Genomic DNA, 20,484 nt, shown 5'->3' with positions numbered 1-20,484 from the left:
CCAATATTTTATGATGGTACTAACTCGTACTGGCTAACAATTTTATATTAATACTTTTTCAAAAAAAAAAAAATCTATGTATATATATCTGTATATTATTATATCTATATATTTCTATTATTAACAATTAAACTTATTACAAACCACCAAATAATATTATATATTTACTATTGTAAGGAATAACAACACAAAATAATAGCATGTATAAATTAATTACCATTGGCTGCTAATATTAGGTAGGTACCAATATCCAAGTATATAATATTCACCAAATAAATAGTTACTAACATACATATTAAATTAAATTAACTATCAGCGCATTCAAAAATAAATAATAGCATCGCCTTTATTTTCATAGAAATACCTAGATTAAAAGTAAAATAAAGGCAAATAATGTTTGATTAATAATAATTTGAAATAATAATTATTTTTACGTCATAGTAGTTTCCGGGTCACACTGTAGAATTCATATAACCGTTGGGATTTTGGGTCATTTATCAAAACAAAATGCAGTTATTTAGGTTAAATTACTCACTTCCATAACTCTACTGTAAGTTCAGGACGAACTGGTGATGTATCAGCTATGAATGATCTCTTCAAATTTGATGAATTCACTATTAAAACAATAGTAACTTTAAAAACAATATCAATAAGACGAAATTTGAAAGAGGACTCCGGACGGCCAAAAAATATGAAAGTGGGCGTGATTGTTTTAGAGCTAGACAGAGTGAATGTGGGAGCGAGATGCACGGCATCAGCGCGGTTTGATTGGCTAAAAGTCATATTCGGGAAATAAAAACTCAGCCAGAGATATTTTTCGACCGAAATTAACTTGGATATTCAGGTACGAATAGTTGGACATTCGGGAGAACACCACGGAGTAATTGTAACTTAACATGGCGTATTCGGGTTTTTTTAAAAAATATCTCTGTTCCTAGATAAAAATATATTGTTTTTATAAATGATTTCGGTAGAGTTCGATACAAGAAATTGAACTGCATTAAAATGTCGATTTCGACAAAAATGGATATTTGGGAAACAAATCCTATAGCGGTCGGCAACCCAAATGCATTGGCGTGCCACAAAACAGGTGATTCAAAGTTCTAGACACGTGCCACTGAAATAAAACTAGTAAATCGAATGCAAGACAATTTTATTTGACTATAATAATACACGCTACATAAAAATCGCAACATTTAAACGTTAGTGACTCCCTTGAGGTTCAATTTTGGAGGCTAACACCTCAATATTTTTGGGTCAGTTTGAAGTTTTTAATTTTATGCACATTTCCGAATTCTCTTCAGTTAAACGATTTCGATACGGGTTTATATTATATTTCATAATTGAGAATTCAGAGCTCACAGTGGTACGTTGTATTTTAAAGTACCAAAAATTTAATAAACCGTGACACCTAGTGGCACGCGTGGCATAGGTTGCCGGGCACTGGTATAGCCAATCTGAATTCTATTTATTAATCTGTTGTGTTTATTTTTGTTTTCATTGAACTAAGAATATAATAAATTATTCGTGGACGGTGCTGGTTAGTTTTTAATTCAATTAAACCCTAACCAAACAAACCATAATAGTTTAGGTATGCTATGAGAGATTGGACCAAAATAGTGCATACTTTTTCAGTTATACTTATGTTTTTATCGAATTAAGAATAAGTATTACAGATGGCGTTGGTTAGTTTTTTAAAATTCGTTAAGCCCTGCCCTGCCTATACTGAACCGTAATCGATTAAAAATATTCTTTTACTTATAAACGAATATTAATTTGACTAATATCTACTATGGCTTGGATTAGGCAGGGTTTAATTGATTTTTAAAAACTAACCAACATCATCATCGGCACTACAACCCAATGTGGGTCTTGGCCGCCTCCAGGAAACGTCTCCACTCCGCTCTGTCTGCCGCAAGCTCCCTCCACCGCCTTAGTCTTAGGGATGCTATGTCTTTTTCTATACAGTCCAGCCACCGCAGTCTAGGTCTCCCGACCCTCCTTCTCCCTTCTGGTCTGTTGAAGAGAAGCCTCTTTGGTGGTTGGGTGTCTTCCATCCTTGAGACATGGCCTGCCCAACGAAGTCGCCCCACTTTCACGTGTGAGACTACAGGGGGATCTTCATAGAACTAATATAATTCATGGTTAAACTTAACTAACCAGCAACATCTGTAAATTGTAGTCTTAGGCCCTCCGCCGACGCAGCAACTGAAATCCCGCTGACTGGTGATGGAACTCATAAACTGGCCTGTGACTGGTGCTTCGCACACAGCGGTACTGGAACTCTAATGTCATAACCTAAAACGGTTAAACTGGGCCATCAGCTGTTTTGTAAACGATGCCGGTGTTGCAAATCATACCAAAAATATGACAACATGCACGCTGACGCAATTACTAGAATACATCACTCTCTTGAGCTTATTATCCTGTCCATCGAATATTTAATAAATAATGTCTTCGAGCGGGTCAAGTGATGACGAGGCTTTGGTTCTAAACCAATATTTCAGATACAGGAAACAAAATAAAAGAAGATTTTAGATACATCCTTATATTATAGACCAAAATATAAACTGGAGACTATTCGTTGCTGCACATGAACTACGAGAAACGGATTCCAAAACTCCTACTTCATTCCAAGCCTTTTCCGTAATATCTCTACAGGAATAATCTGGTAGTCTGTAATTATACAGGCAGGGATATTTTTCGACTTCTGCCACAAAATTTAAATTAAACATGTGTTCGTCCATCTTTGCTCGCGTTTGACGTCTTGGTTTGTAATCTTATTATGGTTTATGCCTTATGGCATGAATCTACTGATATTGGTACCACTGTTTAATGGATGACTGGCAACTGAGAGACTGGGAGCCTAGCATGTCGCGTTTCCTCAATTTCAGTTGCGGATACTTTGAAACTGAGAGACTCCAGTCTTACCGTCAGCGAGCCGCCATTGAAATACATTAGCTAGATACTGGAGTTTCAGTTCCGGCGGATTTCAGTTGCTGCGTCGGCGGAGGGCCTTAGTTCAATAAAAACAAATACATTATAAATAACAAAGTTTAATGTGTACTATTTACGGCAGATCTTAACAGCTTATCTCCACCCTTCGCTACTGGTTAATTTATTTTTAGCCATTAAACAGATGATCCACCGTAAAATAGCTAATAATGATTTGAAACATTCAACGCGTCGGGTTCACATAATGTGATCTTTATTGAAAGACTTACTTCAACATCGTTTACTCAATTATATTAAAAAAAAAACCACGTTTGTTTAGAATTTGAATTAATTTATTATACAAAATAACATCTATATATTATAATAAAAGTTTCAAACTTCAACACAGTGATTTAAATTAAACTTACTTCTAAAGGAATTTTATAAATAATTTGTCTTTTTGGATTAAGTTAAATAAACAGATGTTGCTATGCAATATTAAGTACGAAATAGTTTGTCAAGGAATAGAAGCCAATTCCGAGAAACAACATTTTACGATCTATGATCCGGGCTAATTATTGTTTGTCGTGTATTCTGTAATTTTTAATAGTGTTTCAATATGCTGGAAATAAACTTGTGCTGCGTTGCCACTTTATCATTTTCATTTTTGCTTCAATATTAATTTGTATGTTTGACGTACCTGCCCTTTCGGCAAAGAGATACCGCAGTCGATTCCCTGCAGTTTAGAATAGCGTTCCATTTCATTTTTAGTTTTAAATTGTCTGCAAATTCATTAGATACCTACCTACGTGTCCGGAAATTTGTACGTATGCAGTTCGCTGTATCACACTTCACAGTAAAATGTTGTATCGGAAATATATCGTCTCTGTTCTGGCAGAACACACTAACTGGAGAATACTAGTTTTGAGTAATTTGACTTTGAAGTTGTTAAAATGTTTGAAATGGTCTATCATGTGAGTTTATTAAGTAATCGTAAAAAGGATGACTTTAAAATAAAGACTGTTTATTTATTAAGAAGGTTTCCAGACGGTAAAGTTTGAAATAAGGAACATTTTGGTATAACTAACTCAATATGTCATTTTTTCGAATTAGTGTCTTCTGCCAGAACAGTGACGATATGGTCGTGTATTAAAGACCTTCCAACCTCTTTGAGTTACTGAGATAAAATTCATGTCTAAATAAAACAAAGTTCTTGTCGATTTACAAGAAGCCAGCGGCATACAAATTTTGAAAACCGCCTATATACTGGATTATTTGTTAGGTTAGGTTAGGATCTAATTAAATTGGAACATTATTGTCTGCAATGCTCCACGAACGCGTACTTTTTACATCTCGGTGCTCTTCCCGATAAGTAAGCTCACGGCGAACTGTGCTACAGTGAAATGTAATACGTACAATTTAAATGTAACGACCTACTCACCGAATTATATAATTATGTTATTACTCATTAATTTTCGACTACCATCAACAGACAAATACACCAAAAATCTTTAGATTATATACAAACCTTCTACTGAGAATCAGAGCATTTCCACGAAAGCTGCGTTCAAACAATGGTGGTTTTAAGTACTGCGAAGTTACCTTGTGAACATTTTTTCTGCGCAATAAACCATCATGACAATACAATAATAGTTCTATTGTCAGGATTTTCGATGTCAATAAGTACTGTATAACAACGTACCAGCGTCGTTTGCTATTCCGCCACTAATCTCAAAAGATATACATAATACATGTATTCATTCCTTCATTCGCCGCCCTTTATAATGAGCTGCTTCTATGGAACGCATGTCCTGCTTAAATGGGACATCACTGATTCTCCGTCTACTGATAAGACTGCCTGGGAGGTTGGTTAACAGTATGCAATATTTGAAGTTTTGTGCGGTGGCCATGCTTTGTCATTGCAAGACTCTACTGGTTATTGTAGTGCATCTCTCTGATGTGAGTTTTTATCTCGTCAAGATTGGGAAACGTCTCATTGCAGTTTTCGCACGTATAAGTCCTTTCGTGATAGTGTAACGTTTTGTGACGTTCCATAACTGACTCGAGCAAAAATTTACGGTCGCAGACATCACAAATAAACCTTTTAACTAGTGGACTGTGAATTAAGTGATGTCGTCTTAATTCGTGCGACTCCTTGAACGTTTCTGAACATACTTCGCATTTGTACAGATTCTGGCCTGGGTGGAAATTTGCACCGTGTTGCATCAAATTATCGTTCCTCAAGAACTTTGCACCGCAGACGCCACAAATGATTTTTTTTACTTTTGCGTCGTGATGATATAAATGATGTAGTCTCAATTCGCGTTCGAATCTGAATGACTCCGGACATATTTCACATTTGTAGATGTTCGGGGCGTAGTGCGTTTTTTTATGATGCTGCAAAGTGTTATTTCTAGTGAACCTCGCGCCGCACACGTCACAAACAAAAGGCTTTTCACCAGTATGAATTCTTTGGTGGGCCTTTAGGCGGAATGCCGTTTTGAATTTAAGTCCGCATACGTCGCAAGGGAATTCTGTAACTTTCGGATTGTGGACAAAATGATGGAGTCTCAATTCGCTCAATTCTTTGAACGTCTCCGGACATATTTCACATTTGTAGACGTTCTGGCCCGCGTGCGCATTTCTATGTCGGAACAGTTGATCCGATCTCTGAAATTTCTCACCGCATACGGCGCAAACAAAAGGCTTTTCACCCGTATGAACTCTTTGGTGGGACTTTAGGCGACATGCCTTTGTGAATTTAAGACCGCATACGTCACATTCAAAATTATATTCTTTTCGGCTGTGGTTTATATGGTGGGTTTTCAATTTTCTCAATTCTCCGAACATCTTCGGGCACAACTTACATCTGTACATTTTCTGGACATCGTGCGATTTTTCGGCTGACGAATTTTTCGGACGTCTATGCTTGTGTTTTGCTAATTGGTCTTCATTTAAGAAATTCTTCTGGCATTTGGTACAAAAATATTTACGAGTAGTTCGTCTATTTCTTGTAATTTTACGTAGATTTTTTTCTTTTTTAATTTTAATCCTTTTAACCCGAGGAACGTTTGATGAATGGACCTCGGATTTGATTTCACACGTCATATTTTCAGAAATATATCCCTCGATCGGTAAGCTATCTGTACATAAATTACTATCTATTTCACAAGTTATATCCAACGACGCACCCTCTTTTTCACACGTTGAATTCTGCAAATTAGAGTCGTGTACAGGTAATGGTAGATTGTCATGAATCGAATGAATGTGTTCTTTTAACGTTTCTGGGTGAGTAAAAACCTTTGATAATTTAATGACAGGTACTTCAGTAACATGTTCTGGTTCTTTTAATTCGTATTCGTCGATTAACATTATCCGGTCATCGCACGGTAATTGATCGGCAATTTGTTTTACGCCAACCGACGGCATCACGTTTTCTATTGTCAATACGGGCTGCCCTTGGTGTGCGTCCACCGAAAATTGAAATTTTCGATTTACTTTCAAACTGTAATTTGTGGAAACTTCTGGTTCGATTTCTGGATAATCAGGCTCTTGTTTCGTCGAAATCTATAAACAAAAACAAATCATCTCGTAAGAAAATGAGGAAGAGATCACAAAAATTTTGTCCCTACTCCATTCCACAAATGAATGACATACTTGAGACCAAAGATTGCAAGACGACGTCAAATGTCACGCAAAATCGTGAAGTCTTAAATCTGATATGATGCGTAATGATTGTTTTAAATCATGGGTGGCCAACCTTTTCAGCAGCCGGGCCAGATTCTAAAAATGAGATTTCCTACCGGGCCGCACAACCGATTTTTTTTATTATCCAAACAAAAAAGAAATATATATTAATAAAATAAAACATAAATGAGAATCAAACATATCTATTAGATTAGACTTTTTTTAAAGAATAAAAAATAAACAAAATACCTAATATAAAAATTATAAATTTTAGTGAGGTTTGTTTTTGTGTGGCAGAACTAAGTGCATCAATATCGATATCGAGTGTTGTTCCTACAGTTTTCCAAATACACATCAGTGATTTTTGTTCTCATTCGGGATTTGATATGCTTCATCCGACTAAAAAGATTTTCACACGTGTAAGTAAGTGTTTCCAAATGGTGAAGTCATCATTAGAGCATGTTTGTAAAATGCAGGATATTTCTCCTTGTCCAAATATGTTTTGTTTAACTTTTTCAAGCCAACCTGATGGAATTTCTCCTTTAACTGTTCATCGCACCATATTTCACAATGTTCCATTTGTAAATTTCCCGGTTATAAATTCACATATACGGAGAATGGCTTTGCAAATGCTCTCTTTTCTCACTGCTCCGCGGGCCACAAGTTGACACCCAGTGGGCTGAATGCGGCCCATGGGCCGCGGGTTGGCCACCTATGTTTTAAATTTTATGACGCACATAATCTGGGATTGGAAGATGATCATATCATTTAGCTTTAAAGACCCACGTGCCTTGTCAATGTCGAAAATTAAGAATTGTGGATATCCTTTAATCCGAATGATATGTAAACTTTTTTCGCCAATACATTGTTATAATGCCCTTTCTTTTCTCATCGAAGAAATTAACATTACCTATATGATCATATAAATATTATTAAATGTTATCGTAAGCGTCATTGTTTGAAATTGAGAATAAACCCGTATCTGAGGACATAGCGCCTTAATATATAATTCAAGCATGTATGTCGTTGATTTGTAAGCAATATAAAATGAATCCGAGCTCTCAAAACCTCCGAAGTGACAAAGTTGAAATTTTACAAGGTTACAAAAGCTGCTTCACAAAAACAAAAATAAAGGTAGTAGGTTTTGTATCTTTAACCCTTTACTAGGCGTTTACGTGTAAATTGTACGTAAAACATTTCACCGTGGCACAGTTCGCCGTGAGCTTTCTTACCGGAAATAGACGACAGTATACTATACGGTCTCTAATTTTATTAGGTTCAACTTGAACATTAATTCAATTTTCACAGCTGATTTTGGTAAAATTCATAAATTCAAAAATGATTGGGACCATACGGGGGTGTCACATTAGGTTAGGTTTGGTTTGGTTTACAAAGAAAGTTGTAAAATCTCATGTCCACCTCTGCGGCATATTTACCACTTATTTATACTCTTCAGTCATTATAGAATACCAAACTCTGCTTGCAAGTACGTTATTAATAAATAGTATGGCAGTGGACCACTCGTTGCTTGCGCAAAAAGTTATGCTGAGGCTTTATTAATCTAAAGATGGCGGTGGTCGGTCTCATCTTCCTCGTAATAACCAAGTTCGACTGTACATGTAAAGGTTCACTTGCGGACTGACACCCGTCGCAAGCGGTCGCATAATAAGCGCTCCGATACCCGTCAAGACCAACTCAATACAATCTACAAGATACCTTGCAGAAATCCGACATCTAAGCAAATTACCTATTTGCTTCCATCGCCGCAAGTGACCAGACGACTAATTCACCGACTTCACAATGGAGCAGATCAACAACGAAATCACCAGACTCGCAAAATACAAACGGACCAGGCTACGAGACCTCTTGACGCTCCACTTCCTGCTCTTGACGGCATATCAAGAGGAAGCCGAGGCAGCTCTCCACGCCGATCCACCCACCCGACCACATACCAGGAACAAAAACGCTAGAACAAACACGCCAAGAATAACATCACACACATGGACCAACCGGAGCATGAAACACTATTACCGAACACCTTCAATCACGCCCATCAAGGAAACAGACCCCGTCGCACACACAAGGCACGAGGACGACCGAATATCCTTTGTTATCAGGGGCTTCCCGATCGGCATCCACATGGAAGACATCACCAATGACTTACTACGCAGAGGCTTCCCGATCGTCAGCGTCCGGAGGATAACCCGGGGCAGGAGTCAGCATCCGATGCCTCTTGTCCTGGTCAAATTCCTGGACAACGACAGAGGGAGGCAGATCTACACACTACATCACGCATTACACCGCAGACTAAGCATCGAGACACCGAGGAGGAGCTGCAACACACACTACAGCCCAAATCGACTCAACTCTACAACTACTCAAACCCAAACCGACATATCACCAATGGTGACTCCCAAGCACCGCCTGGACAACACTGCGCAAGAAAAAACAAACAACCTAGACGATACAGATCGTCAAACGGAGACTCTTGCGGACGATGCCATCAGCATTTCCTATGCCAAACTCCCACCCACACCGACCAGATCAACAACAGCGTCACCGTCCAGATCACCAACCAGATCACCAAGCACCAGAGATACCCCGGAAAAAGACGATTCCGACAACCAGATAACCGAACCTGACAAGACCATACCGAAAAGCGAAAAGTCTGAAATAGAGATAACCAGTGAGCTACAATTCCAACAACTCCGCCAAGAGCTGGAGAGATTTAAGACCACAGGCGAAAACGAACGAGCAGCCAATGATCAAATAAAATCAACAACAAAATTCATGCTGACCGTTTTTAAGACCGATAAAAAATACGCAGTCAAACTCTACCAAGACTTTCGCCAAATACTCAAGGATAACCTCCCAGAACAATACAATGACGACCTATTTAAACCGAAACCGAATACCGACATAGAGGACGCACCAACTAAACCAGACACGGATCCAGAACAACCATACTCCAAACAGAAAAAGAAGAGGCAAAGAAGAAAGAACAGACGATAAACACACAACGCGAATCCAAACAGACGGCCGGGGAAAAACGAAGAAGAATGAAGAATGCTGACGAATATTAAAATCATCTGAAACTACAACACTTGAATCTGGAGGCAACAGCCTCTCCCGGTCCTCATCAAGAATCGGGAACAAGAATAAAATCGCCACGTAGAAGCAGTCAAACCTACATTCCAGACATAAGAACAAGATGAAGGGGATGTGGGACTAGCCCGGGTGCCCTGAAACCGAGGAATATTACAAACAAACATACATGTAAAGGTTAGGTTACCTCCGTTTTAAGTCCAATTTCACTGAAGACGCATTCATATTCCTTCCTTTCATCTGTTTGTATTTCAAGAGGGTCGATATTCTCAGTCTTTATTTCATTTTTAACACAAAAATCGTCCATTCCTTGAGAGTTTGGTGCGTTATTACCAAGATTGGAAGGCTCAGTGACATTATAGTAAGGGGTGCGGATCTGAGGTTCATAATTTCCAAGCGGGATCTCCATGGTAACAGGAATTTCGTTTGTTTCTTATTTCATTTCTACATTAAATGATTTGGCAGACTATTATATTAAAAATTGTTTGATTTTTGACATTACATTGTTGTTTATTGACGTATGTCATAGAGTACGTACGTACGTACAAACGAAAGTGAAGATTATAAATTTACCATAGACAATAATATTTAAAATAATGCAAGCGTTCCATTGTCAGTCCGCGGTTGATAAGTCGCCAGCATTGTCACTAAGCAATGAAAAAGTTAAATCAACAGCAAATTTTATAAGTAATAAAATAGCTCTAGATAGAATATTTCAAAACTATATAAAAACACAATTAAAATTAAAACTAAATACATGCCTGTCTATGTCACACCATGAGAAGGCGCACCAAAATTAGACATTGGTGCATACAAGTTTGATACGGTTGACAGTTTCATATACATGGATCTCTTGTAACTCGACATAATGGTATTACAGAAGAAATCAATAAGGGAATCATGTCTGCGAATAAATGCTACTTTGGCCTATTAAGACATTTTAAGTCCCGCGTACTATTTCGCCGAACTCTTAAGACACTAATTGTAAAGCCAGTGCTCACCTACGCATCGGAAACCTGGACATTAATTCTACGAATGAACGAGCCCTGAACATCTTTGAAAGAAAAATTCTTCGTCGTATATATGAACCGATCAGGGACGGCACCAATTGGAGGAGAAGATATAATGCTGAGCTCTACGGGCTGTACGAAGATTGCAGCGCAGTTCAATCAATCAAGATTGGGAGACTGCGATGGCTAGGTCATGTGCACCGTATGAATGACAATGAACTGGCAAAGAGAGTGATGCCCAGCGATCCAATAGGGCGTAGAAGAAGAGGCAGGCCAAAGATTCGCTGGTTGGATGGAGCTGCCAGTGACTACCGTATTCTGAGGATACCGAATTGGAAAGCGGCCACACTGGATAGGGACAAGTGGAGGGAGCTGTTGGAGGTCAGGACCCACACCGGGTTGTCGCACCCCTGATGATGATGATGAGATAGAATATTTTATTGTTTTAGTTAGTTACCTAAGTAAAAAATGTATAGTGACAAACGATCATTCTGAAAAAATAGTGTGTGGGTTTGCATAAAAAATAACACCACTTAAATAAAATTACGTAGTTTATTTTTTTACTATTAATTTGTTTAATTATAATTATCTGAGAATCTGACACAGCGTAGATTGCATTGTTTGAACCGCAGACGTGCACGTGACGTCTGTCACTAGTTTCATGCGTATCTTTTACCATGCACTATAATTTATTAATAGTGTTGATACTTTCTTGACCATTCTACAAACGTATTTATTATACAGAATAGAAAAAAATGACAACTTAAGACTCCACTCATCGGGTTTTCAGGTGTGTTCTTTATTGAAAGACTCTCTTTAACATTATTTACGTAATTAGGTAGGTATATAATAAAAACTGGGTTGTTCAGAATTTAAATTATTTTATTATAAGTACAAAATAATACTTAGGTATATTTCAGAATAAGATTAATACTTTTATTTTACGAAGTGATGAGTATATTTTATAAATACCATATCGTTGTAAAGTCTTTGTTTCAGATTAAGTTAAATAAATAGATGGAGTATTTCCACGCAGTACCCATTGCTACGAAATAGTTTGGCAGGGATATAAGCCAATTCCGAGGAACAAACACACCTATCTATATTATATCTACTTATACTTTTCATATATACCTAACTATATAAATTTAATAAACATGTGATGTGCAGTCGCTTTGTATATTATTCTATTTGTGTTTTTGCTCCAATTTGTATGTTTCACGCGCATGTCCCTGCAATACCGAAGTCGATTCTCGACTGGCCGAGGTTGGTTAACAGTATATAATATTTGAAGCCTCGTGCGGTGGCCATAGGCTCCACCATGGCCCCACAAGGCACTAGCCTGGGGGCTCAGGAGGGGCCCGGCAAGGCGAGTCGACCAGATAAGTGAGATCATCACAAATTTGCTTTAATAGTAAAAAAAGTCGCCTGCATTTTCTTTCAATGTTATTACCTATTTAAAATAATGTGGCTGTACGATACAATTTTTAATTGTGTATCTCGACAACTCCACAATTCAAATGGATGTAGGTATTAAAATATACAAAAAAACATTATATATTATACACATTATTTTTACCGCGTACACCGTTTAGAAAACTCTACTGTCGAGCGTCACACTGCCTTTATCCTTAGCGATAGGTAAGGGGCCCCGCCATAGATCCTAGCCTGGGGCCCGCTTCAGGATGTAGGCGCCATGAGCTCCGCTATTGTAAGCCGGCTCGCACATCACAACTCGCCTTGTGTGCCTGACGGCCATAAATCAAAGACTTCTGAGACTGCCGGCGAATGTTGCATGCTACAACTTCGCACATCTGCCTAGCGGCAAACGTCAAACGCGAAAAAGGAGAAGTCTCTCTCTGCTATTTTTATTGTGTTGATTGTATGAACAAACGTCAAACGCGGTGACCAGCGATGAGCGAGCAATGACAGTGTAGACAGAGACAGAAATGGCCGCAGGCTGTGCGCTTGCGCGGAGCCGACATTTTTTGGGATCGACATGCAGGTTTTGGCCAATGCAACTAGACGAATGTCTCAGGGTCGCAGAGTTGCAGTTGCATCGGCCAATCTGCAAAGCTCCATTTGATAACGTTTGTTTCTTGGTTTACGATGACGTCACATCGACGAATTCGGCGTAAGACGCATGCGGCGAGTTCTGATGTGCGAGCCCACTAAGTCTACTGTAGTCAGTACCTAGTGCATATTCCTGATGTGAGATTTTATCTTGTTGAGATCGGTAAATGTCTCATTGCAGTTTTCGCACGTATAAGACCTTTCATGATAGTGTAACATTTTGTGACGTTCCATAACTGACTCGCGCAAAAACCTTCGGTCGCAGACATCACAAACAAACCTTTTAACTGTTGGACTGTGAACGACGTGGTGTCGTCTTAATTTGCGCAACTCCTCGAATGTCTCTGAACATACTTCGCATTTATACAGATTCTGACCGTCGTGAAATTTTGCACAGTGATGCACAAAATTATCGTTCCTCAAGAACTTTGCATCGCATACGCCACAAATGATTTTTTTTACTTTTATGTCGTGATGATATAAACGATGTATTCTCAATTCGCGTTCAAATCTGAATGACTCCGGACATATTTCACATTTGTACATGTTCGGGGCGTAGTGCGTTTTTTTATGATGCTGCAAAGTGTAATTTCTAGTGAACCTCGCGCCGCACACGTCACAAACAAAAGGCTTTTCACCAGTATGAATTCTTTGGTGGGCCTTTAGGCGGAATGCTTTTGTGTATTTCATACCGCATACGTCACAAGGGAATTCTGTAACTTTCGGATTGTGGACAAATTGATGGAGTCTCAATTCGCTCAATTCTTTGAACGTCTCCGGACATACTTCACATTTGTAGACGTTCTGCCCCACGTGCACCTTTCTATGTTGAAACAACAGACACGATCTCTTAAATTTCTCACTGCATACGGCACAAACGAACGGCTTTTCATCAGTATGAACTCTTTGGTGGAACTTTAGCTTGTGTGCCTTTGTGAATTTAAGTCCGCATACATCACATTCAAAGTAATATTCTTGTCGGCTGTGGTTTAAATGGTGGATTCTCAATTTTTTCAAATCTATGAACGTCTTCGGACACGTTTTACATGTGTACGTTGTCTGGACATCTTGCGATTTTTCACCTGATGATTTTTTCGGACGCGTATGCTTGTGTTTCGCCAATTGGTCTTCATTTAAAAAATTCTTTTGGCACTTGGTACAAAAAAAATTACGAGTAGTTCGTCTATTTCTTGAAATTTTATGTAGATTTTTTTCTTTTTTAATTCTAACCTTTGTAGGTCGAGGAACGTTTGAAGAATGGATTTCAGATTTAATTTCACACGTCATATTTTCAGAAATATTTCCGTCGGTCGGTAAACTCTCTGTCCGAAAATTATTGACGATTTCACGTGTTGTATTAAGTCGGGCATTCTTTTTTTTACATGTTGTATTTCCTGAATCATTTGGCACAATCTGTAAGCTTTCTGTACATAAATTACCATCTATTTCACGAGATATACTCGACGACGCACTTTCTTTTTCAAATGTCGAATTTTGCGAATCGATGTCGTGTAAAGGCATTGATAGATTGCCGTGAATCGATCGGGTGTGTTGGTTTAACGCTTCTGATTGAGCAAAAACCATGGAGCACACTCTACAAACAAAATTACGCTCATACAAAGGAACCTTCGATGATTTAATAACAGGCAATTCAGAATTAATATGTCCCGGTTTTTCCAAGTCGTGTTCGTCGATTAGCATTATTTGGTCATCGCAAGGCAATTGATTGGCGATTTTATTTACGCCAACTGACGGCATCACGTTTTCTATTGTCAACACGGGTTGCCCTTGGTGTGCGTCCACCGAAAATTGGAATTTTCGATTGACTTTCAAACTGTAATTTGTGGAAACTTCTGGCTCGATTTCTGGAGAATCAGACTCTTGTTTCGTCGAAATCTATAAAAAAAACAAAAATTGAAAATATCTCGCGAGAAAATAGGATTGCCTCAGCTGTCGCAATGTGAAATCACAAAACTTTAGGGAGTAAAATGATGTTAACGCGCGTGTTTGAACATGTATCAAACCAATTTTTTTTTTATTTTTTTTAAACGGTACATGTTCAAACACGCGCGTTAACATTATTTTACTCCCTACTTCAATTATAGTTCGTCAATTTATGGCTACGGCCGTATGTTGTAGCTTAACTACTGGGGAATGCCAAAAGAATTTCGTATTTCAAAAAAACACTACCATATTCTTAGGTCAATAATTATTATAAAGCAATCATTATTCGTAGGATATTTATCACACTTGGATGGTCAAAGACATAGCTTATAATGAGTATCTTTAGAATTATCTTCAAATGTGTTAATCTTGCCCATTTTTTGAATAATAAAATGCCTAATTCTTGTCAAATTTGGTATCACAGAGATTATCAATATAATTTTCTATAGTAAATATTTCACTATAATAATGTCGATATAAATTATACTAATGGTTTTGTAAATGCGTTTAAAAATTAATAAACTTAAAAAATCTTAATACCACTGCACGTGTATGTACTGAAATATGACTATATTCTAAAACATTAGAGCGAGAGGTTTAAAAGAATACTATTTTATATAATAAAAACACTTTATGGAGTCATCAAATGTTTAAAATAAATATAAAGGATAATAAGGCTTCAAAAATATATAAAAAGTTTATCTACAACATTTAAGGAATGTCCAGGATCATGCTTTGAAAAATGCAATAAAAGCTCAATTTTGACCTACGCTGAGCATGTCCCCCCTTAAATAAAATATAATATTTTGAATCCGAATAATAATATGTAGAATTCTTATTATAGGTAAGATGAATATTATCCATATACAATACCCTCTATTTTCTCATCGTAAAAATTTACATTTTACAATGGGGAATATTTCGCATAATTAAGTAGATTGTTTTCACAGTGTGCCAACCAGTGGCGCACCCAAGGGGGGGCAAGGGGCCCTAGGCGTTAATTTATACAGTAATATCATACATTATTTTTTGACAAATTAAAAAAATTATGCCGTCCCGCGCAATGACGTGACCATAACCACAAGTAATGATTATTTTGCTCGGTGAAATATTGTTTCGCTTTGTAAATTTCCTCTTTTTTCTATGTGATTAGTTTTCTAAGTTTACTTATATTTTTTAAATGTGATATATACAATCAAATATAAAGACATTGAGTACCTAGGTGGGTACCCATTAGAGCGATTATTCTAAAGTTTTATTAACATCTTAGCGACAAAATTTTACTCTACAGTCGAACTTGGTTATTACGAGGAAGATGGGACTGACTGAATTTGCTCATTATAAGCGTTACTCGTTATATCTGAGAATAGGTATTTTTAAATGAGCGGTCACATAACACAAACAGTCGAAAATAAAAAATATTAAAACTATCGTAAAAATCCCCGAAACAATTTATTAAAGTATTTCAACAATTTTCAAGAAAACATCAATTAGGTAGGTACTTAGACACTTAACTAGTAATAAACGTAATGCGATCCCGGCGGCATCTTGTCCGGTCGGATTTTATTGCTTAGGGTCGAAATGTTTTTAAACGATTGACACATTAACAGTTTTAAGATTTTTTTGACCATATTTTAGCTCGGTTAGTTAATTGGATTAGTTGCTCGTTATAACAGTGAATAAATTTATGGAGAAAATCATAAACTAAAATATCAACGAATGTTTCCTCGCTACATCCGAGGTCTCGCAATATTCGTGATCGTAATAACCGAGTACGACAGTATTTGTTTAGGTAATAGTGCCGCAGATGCCCGAATGAGCTATATAACTTTATTTTTACACCAAACCTAACCTAACCTACCCCAATTTGATAATCGAACATAATCTTAGTGTGTGATAAAGTTTCGAAATGTATGAAAATATCAAATATTAAATTAACAATTAATTATTGGACCGAAAAGTGTCTGCGCCGATAGAAAAAGATCAATATAATTGTCTACATGGAATAAACTGTATTCGTAAAAAAAATAAGGTAATTGTGCTGCAGAGGTGGACATGAGCTTTTACATTTTTTTTACGAAAAAAGTTTATACCATATAGACAATTATAATAAATACCTTTTTCTGACGGCGCATCGGCTTTTCGATCCAATAATCGTTAATTGAAAATTAGAAATTTTCATACATTTTGATGCACCATTATCACAAACTAAGATTATATGAGGTAATATAAGGTTGGGTAGGTTAAATTATGTTAGATTTGGTTTGGTCTAAAAAGAAAGTTGTAAAATCTCATGTCCACCTCTGCGGCACATTTACCATTATAAAAGCTCATGCAGGCATCTGCGGCACAATAATCTTTGTTTGCTGTACTTGATAGTACCTATTGAAAGCTGCCATTTGATTTTCTAAAGAATGTCATTATTATTTAGTGGTATAGAAGTACCTACTGTCGTATGCATGAGATTCCCAAAAACCTTATAGGCTATATACTGCACGTTTGTATGCATGAGTACAAAACGTAATTAGCTGTTAAGTGACGTCACGAATGTGACATATCATGTGTCATGGTGTTCGTATTATAAAATTTCATTCCCCGATAAATAATTCAAAATTTTGAAATTGTAAATGTGTCTGAAAGTGTGCGAACGGTACCATATAAATTTAATAATTATACATGAATAATTATTATGAACTTTAAATAATTTATCAACTATTTTATCACATGTATTTTATAATTATTCTACTGTACGAAAGGTTGTATTGCCAGTAAACTTTTCCATTTGGTGGCAACACTGAATACATTTGGTGGCAATACTGAATATTATTATGACTAACTTCACTTTAATTATTGAGATGTCAAAAGAGAATAAGAATAAATGACAGAAAATGCAAATGATTTAAGACAATAATATGTAATGATCTCTGTATAATATTATCATTTATACCAATCACCGTATGATACTATTGATGTTTCCAGTGTATTTGAGAGTTGTGCCTTGTTTATTACAGTTATCTTACAATAATTAACCAGGTAGGTAGGTGGTACCGTAATATTTTGAAGAACGCAGAATGCTTACAATTGTATATTTTAATGCCAGATACAGCAGTAGATACATATTTTTGCGGTGGTTTAGCGGAGATATTTTATCGTAATCTTACGTAAGTCCATCTTATGTCTCCATGAGAAATATTGCAAGCGAAATAGGTACGAGGCATTTTATCGTTACCTACTATCTAGATTATAGACTAGGGATCAAAATTATACGTATTTTGTAAACAGCACGACTAGGAACTGTTTTTAAAGTTCGCAAATGTTTTACAGAATCTACAAAACGAATAAGGGCCTCAACCAAATGTTTGTTGCAATGAATGCAAAATTAAAATGACATTTGAAAGTGACAGCTGAGGCAGCCATTTTTAATGGCGCGTGACGTCAGATCGCTTACGTCACAAAGAGTGTTATAAGCTATTCGATGGAAAATCGCTTAAATAGCTTATAAAGAATTTGGGAATCTCATACATACGGCCCCTAGTGTGTAAGTATCTGGCCATTATGTATTTGAATAAAAAAAACATGTAGAAGTTACCTCTGTTTTAAGTCCAATTTCACTGAGAACGCATCCATCTGTTTGCATTTCAAGAGGGTCGATAATCTCGGTCTTTATTTCATTTTTAATACAAAAATCGTCCATTCCTTGAGAGTTTGGCGCGTCATTGCCAAGACTGGATGGTCCAGTGATGTTATAGTAAGGAACGCGGACCTGGGGTTCAAAATTTTCAATCGAGATCTCCATGATGGTTTGCTTCTTCTCTGATTTCTGCTTTAAATGATTTGACCAACCGCTAAATTCAAAAAATGTTTGATTTTTGACATTACAAAGGTATTTTTGACGTACGTTTAGTAAGCAAACATGTACCATAGACTACGTACTGACGTACAAACAGGTTAAATAATTACAATTTGACCATAGACATTACTTTAGAAGTAATGCGGGCGATCCATTGACAGTCCGCGTTTGATTAGGCGCCAATTAGTCCATCATTGTCACTACGAGTTAAGTACCTAGTAGAATATAATTAATAGCTCTTGATAGAATAATCGTGGTGGTTAGTCAAGCAGACTATAATGTTTTATCTGATAAATACTATATGTCTTGGGTGTAGATTTACATAAAATAATATTAGTTAAAAAACATTCTTACTTCACTCTGTCACGCCCAGCATAGGGCCATAGGGCAAATCAATGCTGCCAACCGTACTATAATTATTTCCGACCGGCCTCGATTTCCTAACTATCGACTCGTGTGGCACCAGACGACATGACGTAATTGTGACGTCAGCCAATCCACGCTCGAGGCATGCCGCCCGCGCGCAGTGCCCACCGTAGATATTATTACGATGAAACACCTATATGTGTATGGTGACAATGAATAGCGCCGCTATGACATCATTGTGACGTACTACCGGAGTGATAATAGTGCTCGAGAATATGTGTCGCTACATTTCAAACCCAGCCATGTCCATAATGGATGAAAAGGAGAAAAACAGCTTTTTTGTTTCCTTGTGTACACGGTCATAAAGATGAAAGTTTATATTATTGCGATTATAGAATGTTTAAAACTAATTAGTTCCACATTATTAGTTTTCATGTAATTTTCATAGATTCTTCAAAAAATGGATTTTTTATATGGACATGGCTGAGTTTGTCACAAAATCAACCAAGTCCATGCGGACTTGGCTTATTTTGATATTTCCGTGGCAGCCATTTTATTAGATATAATGGTGTCATTCTTTTGGGCTGGACTTAGGAAATGGAATAGGGCGAAATAATAAATAAATGTTGATGATAACATAAATTTATTTTCAAAAAATTTTCTCAATATAATTATATTATTAATTTAGACAAACAATTAGAAAAATGTGATTACGACGGAAAAAATATGGTTACTAATTTTAAAACATAAAAAATCGATATAAAAGTGACTTCATGCTCGGCAACAAAAAATCCTTCAGGAATTGTTATAATTATAGATTTGTATTAAAAATTAAATTTTACAAATGGTCCAAATGGATAATAATTAATATAAATGGTTGAAGCTCTCAGCTGGATACAATTCTAGGAAATGCGTTGGTTTTAATAATAATTAAATGCCAATTATATCTCAGGGTATGGATATTCAATAATTCTGACAATTTTATTTTGTTCAGTTTAGTCAGTCACTATCACAATTTGAAATGTTTTAAATAGTGGTACACATTTTTCTATTTGATACCTACAACTTGGCAATCATAAAATAATTATAATATATATTCTTAATATGATGTATATTACCTATTTAATTCAGTAAAGCATGTACGAATAATTATTATTAAAATCTTTAAATCAATTAAGAAGTAGGTACGGTGTGTGTTTTTTTAAGAACTGCAAAGGGTTCTATATGTCTCGTAAATTAGAATTGTGTAAAACCAAATTTATATTCTCAGTACTATGACTAAAATGTCAAATGCGACCCTGCTTGACACCGGATGCTTTTTAGGATGCAGGTTAAGCATAATAAAACTTACCGATTTTCCTTATCTTTGGCGCGTTTTGTCGATTCTGCCTTAATTATTCGTTTTCTTGCCTTATCGGGGGTCACTTCTGATATTTGAAACCTTATTTTTATTAATTATTTCTATTAAAAAATGTTGAAAAAGACACTATTGACACTCACTCACTCAACGGTTCG

At 36.6% G+C, this 20,484-nt stretch overlaps 2 protein-coding genes across 2 annotated transcripts; both read right to left on the bottom strand.

Annotated features, from left to right (window-relative positions):
• Positions 1-3,278: 3,278 nt before the first annotated feature.
• Positions 3,279-10,257, bottom strand: LOC147076739 (uncharacterized). Its single transcript, XM_085940442.1, has 2 exons — positions 9,914-10,257; positions 3,279-6,501 (listed from the first exon to the last, which is right to left on the bottom strand). Exons 1-2 carry the CDS (start codon positions 10,133-10,135, stop codon positions 4,864-4,866), a joined length of 1,860 nt encoding a protein of 619 aa, XP_085796568.1. The 5' UTR covers positions 10,136-10,257; the 3' UTR covers positions 3,279-4,863.
• Positions 10,258-12,924: 2,667 nt separating this feature from the next.
• LOC147076738 (uncharacterized) lies at positions 12,925-18,682 on the bottom strand. The gene is made up of 2 exons (XM_085940440.1): positions 18,343-18,682; positions 12,925-14,705 (listed from the first exon to the last, which is right to left on the bottom strand). Exons 1-2 carry the CDS (start codon positions 18,673-18,675, stop codon positions 12,930-12,932), a joined length of 2,109 nt encoding a protein of 702 aa, XP_085796566.1. The 5' UTR covers positions 18,676-18,682; the 3' UTR covers positions 12,925-12,929.
• Positions 18,683-20,484: the final 1,802 nt, after the last annotated feature.

Source organism: Rhyacophila brunnea, unplaced genomic scaffold, assembly GCF_057557595.1.
Source record: "Rhyacophila brunnea isolate RB1 unplaced genomic scaffold, BYU_Rbru_1.0 scaffold_13, whole genome shotgun sequence".
Classification (NCBI taxonomy): Eukaryota; Metazoa; Arthropoda; class Insecta; order Trichoptera; family Rhyacophilidae; genus Rhyacophila; species Rhyacophila brunnea.
The sequence above is the reverse complement of the archived record's forward strand: the minus strand, read 5'-3'. Positions and strand labels throughout refer to the sequence as shown.

What these genes read in the sequence shown, in the direction of transcription:
- LOC147076738 (XM_085940440.1), bottom strand. Translation starts at nt 18,675, where the DNA reads ATGGTACATGTTTGCTTACTAAACGTACGTCAAAAATACCTTTGTAAT. An exon ending in AAATTGGACTTAAAACAGAG is followed by an intron (nt 14,706 to 18,342) that starts GTAACTTCTACA and finishes TTTTTTTTATAG; the next exon opens with ATTTCGACGAAACAAGAGTC.
- LOC147076739 (XM_085940442.1), bottom strand. Translation starts at nt 10,135, where the DNA reads ATGGAGATCCCGCTTGGAAATTATGAACCTCAGATCCGCACCCCTTAC. An exon ending in AAATTGGACTTAAAACGGAG is followed by an intron (nt 6,502 to 9,913) that starts GTAACCTAACCT and finishes TTTTGTTTATAG; the next exon opens with ATTTCGACGAAACAAGAGCC.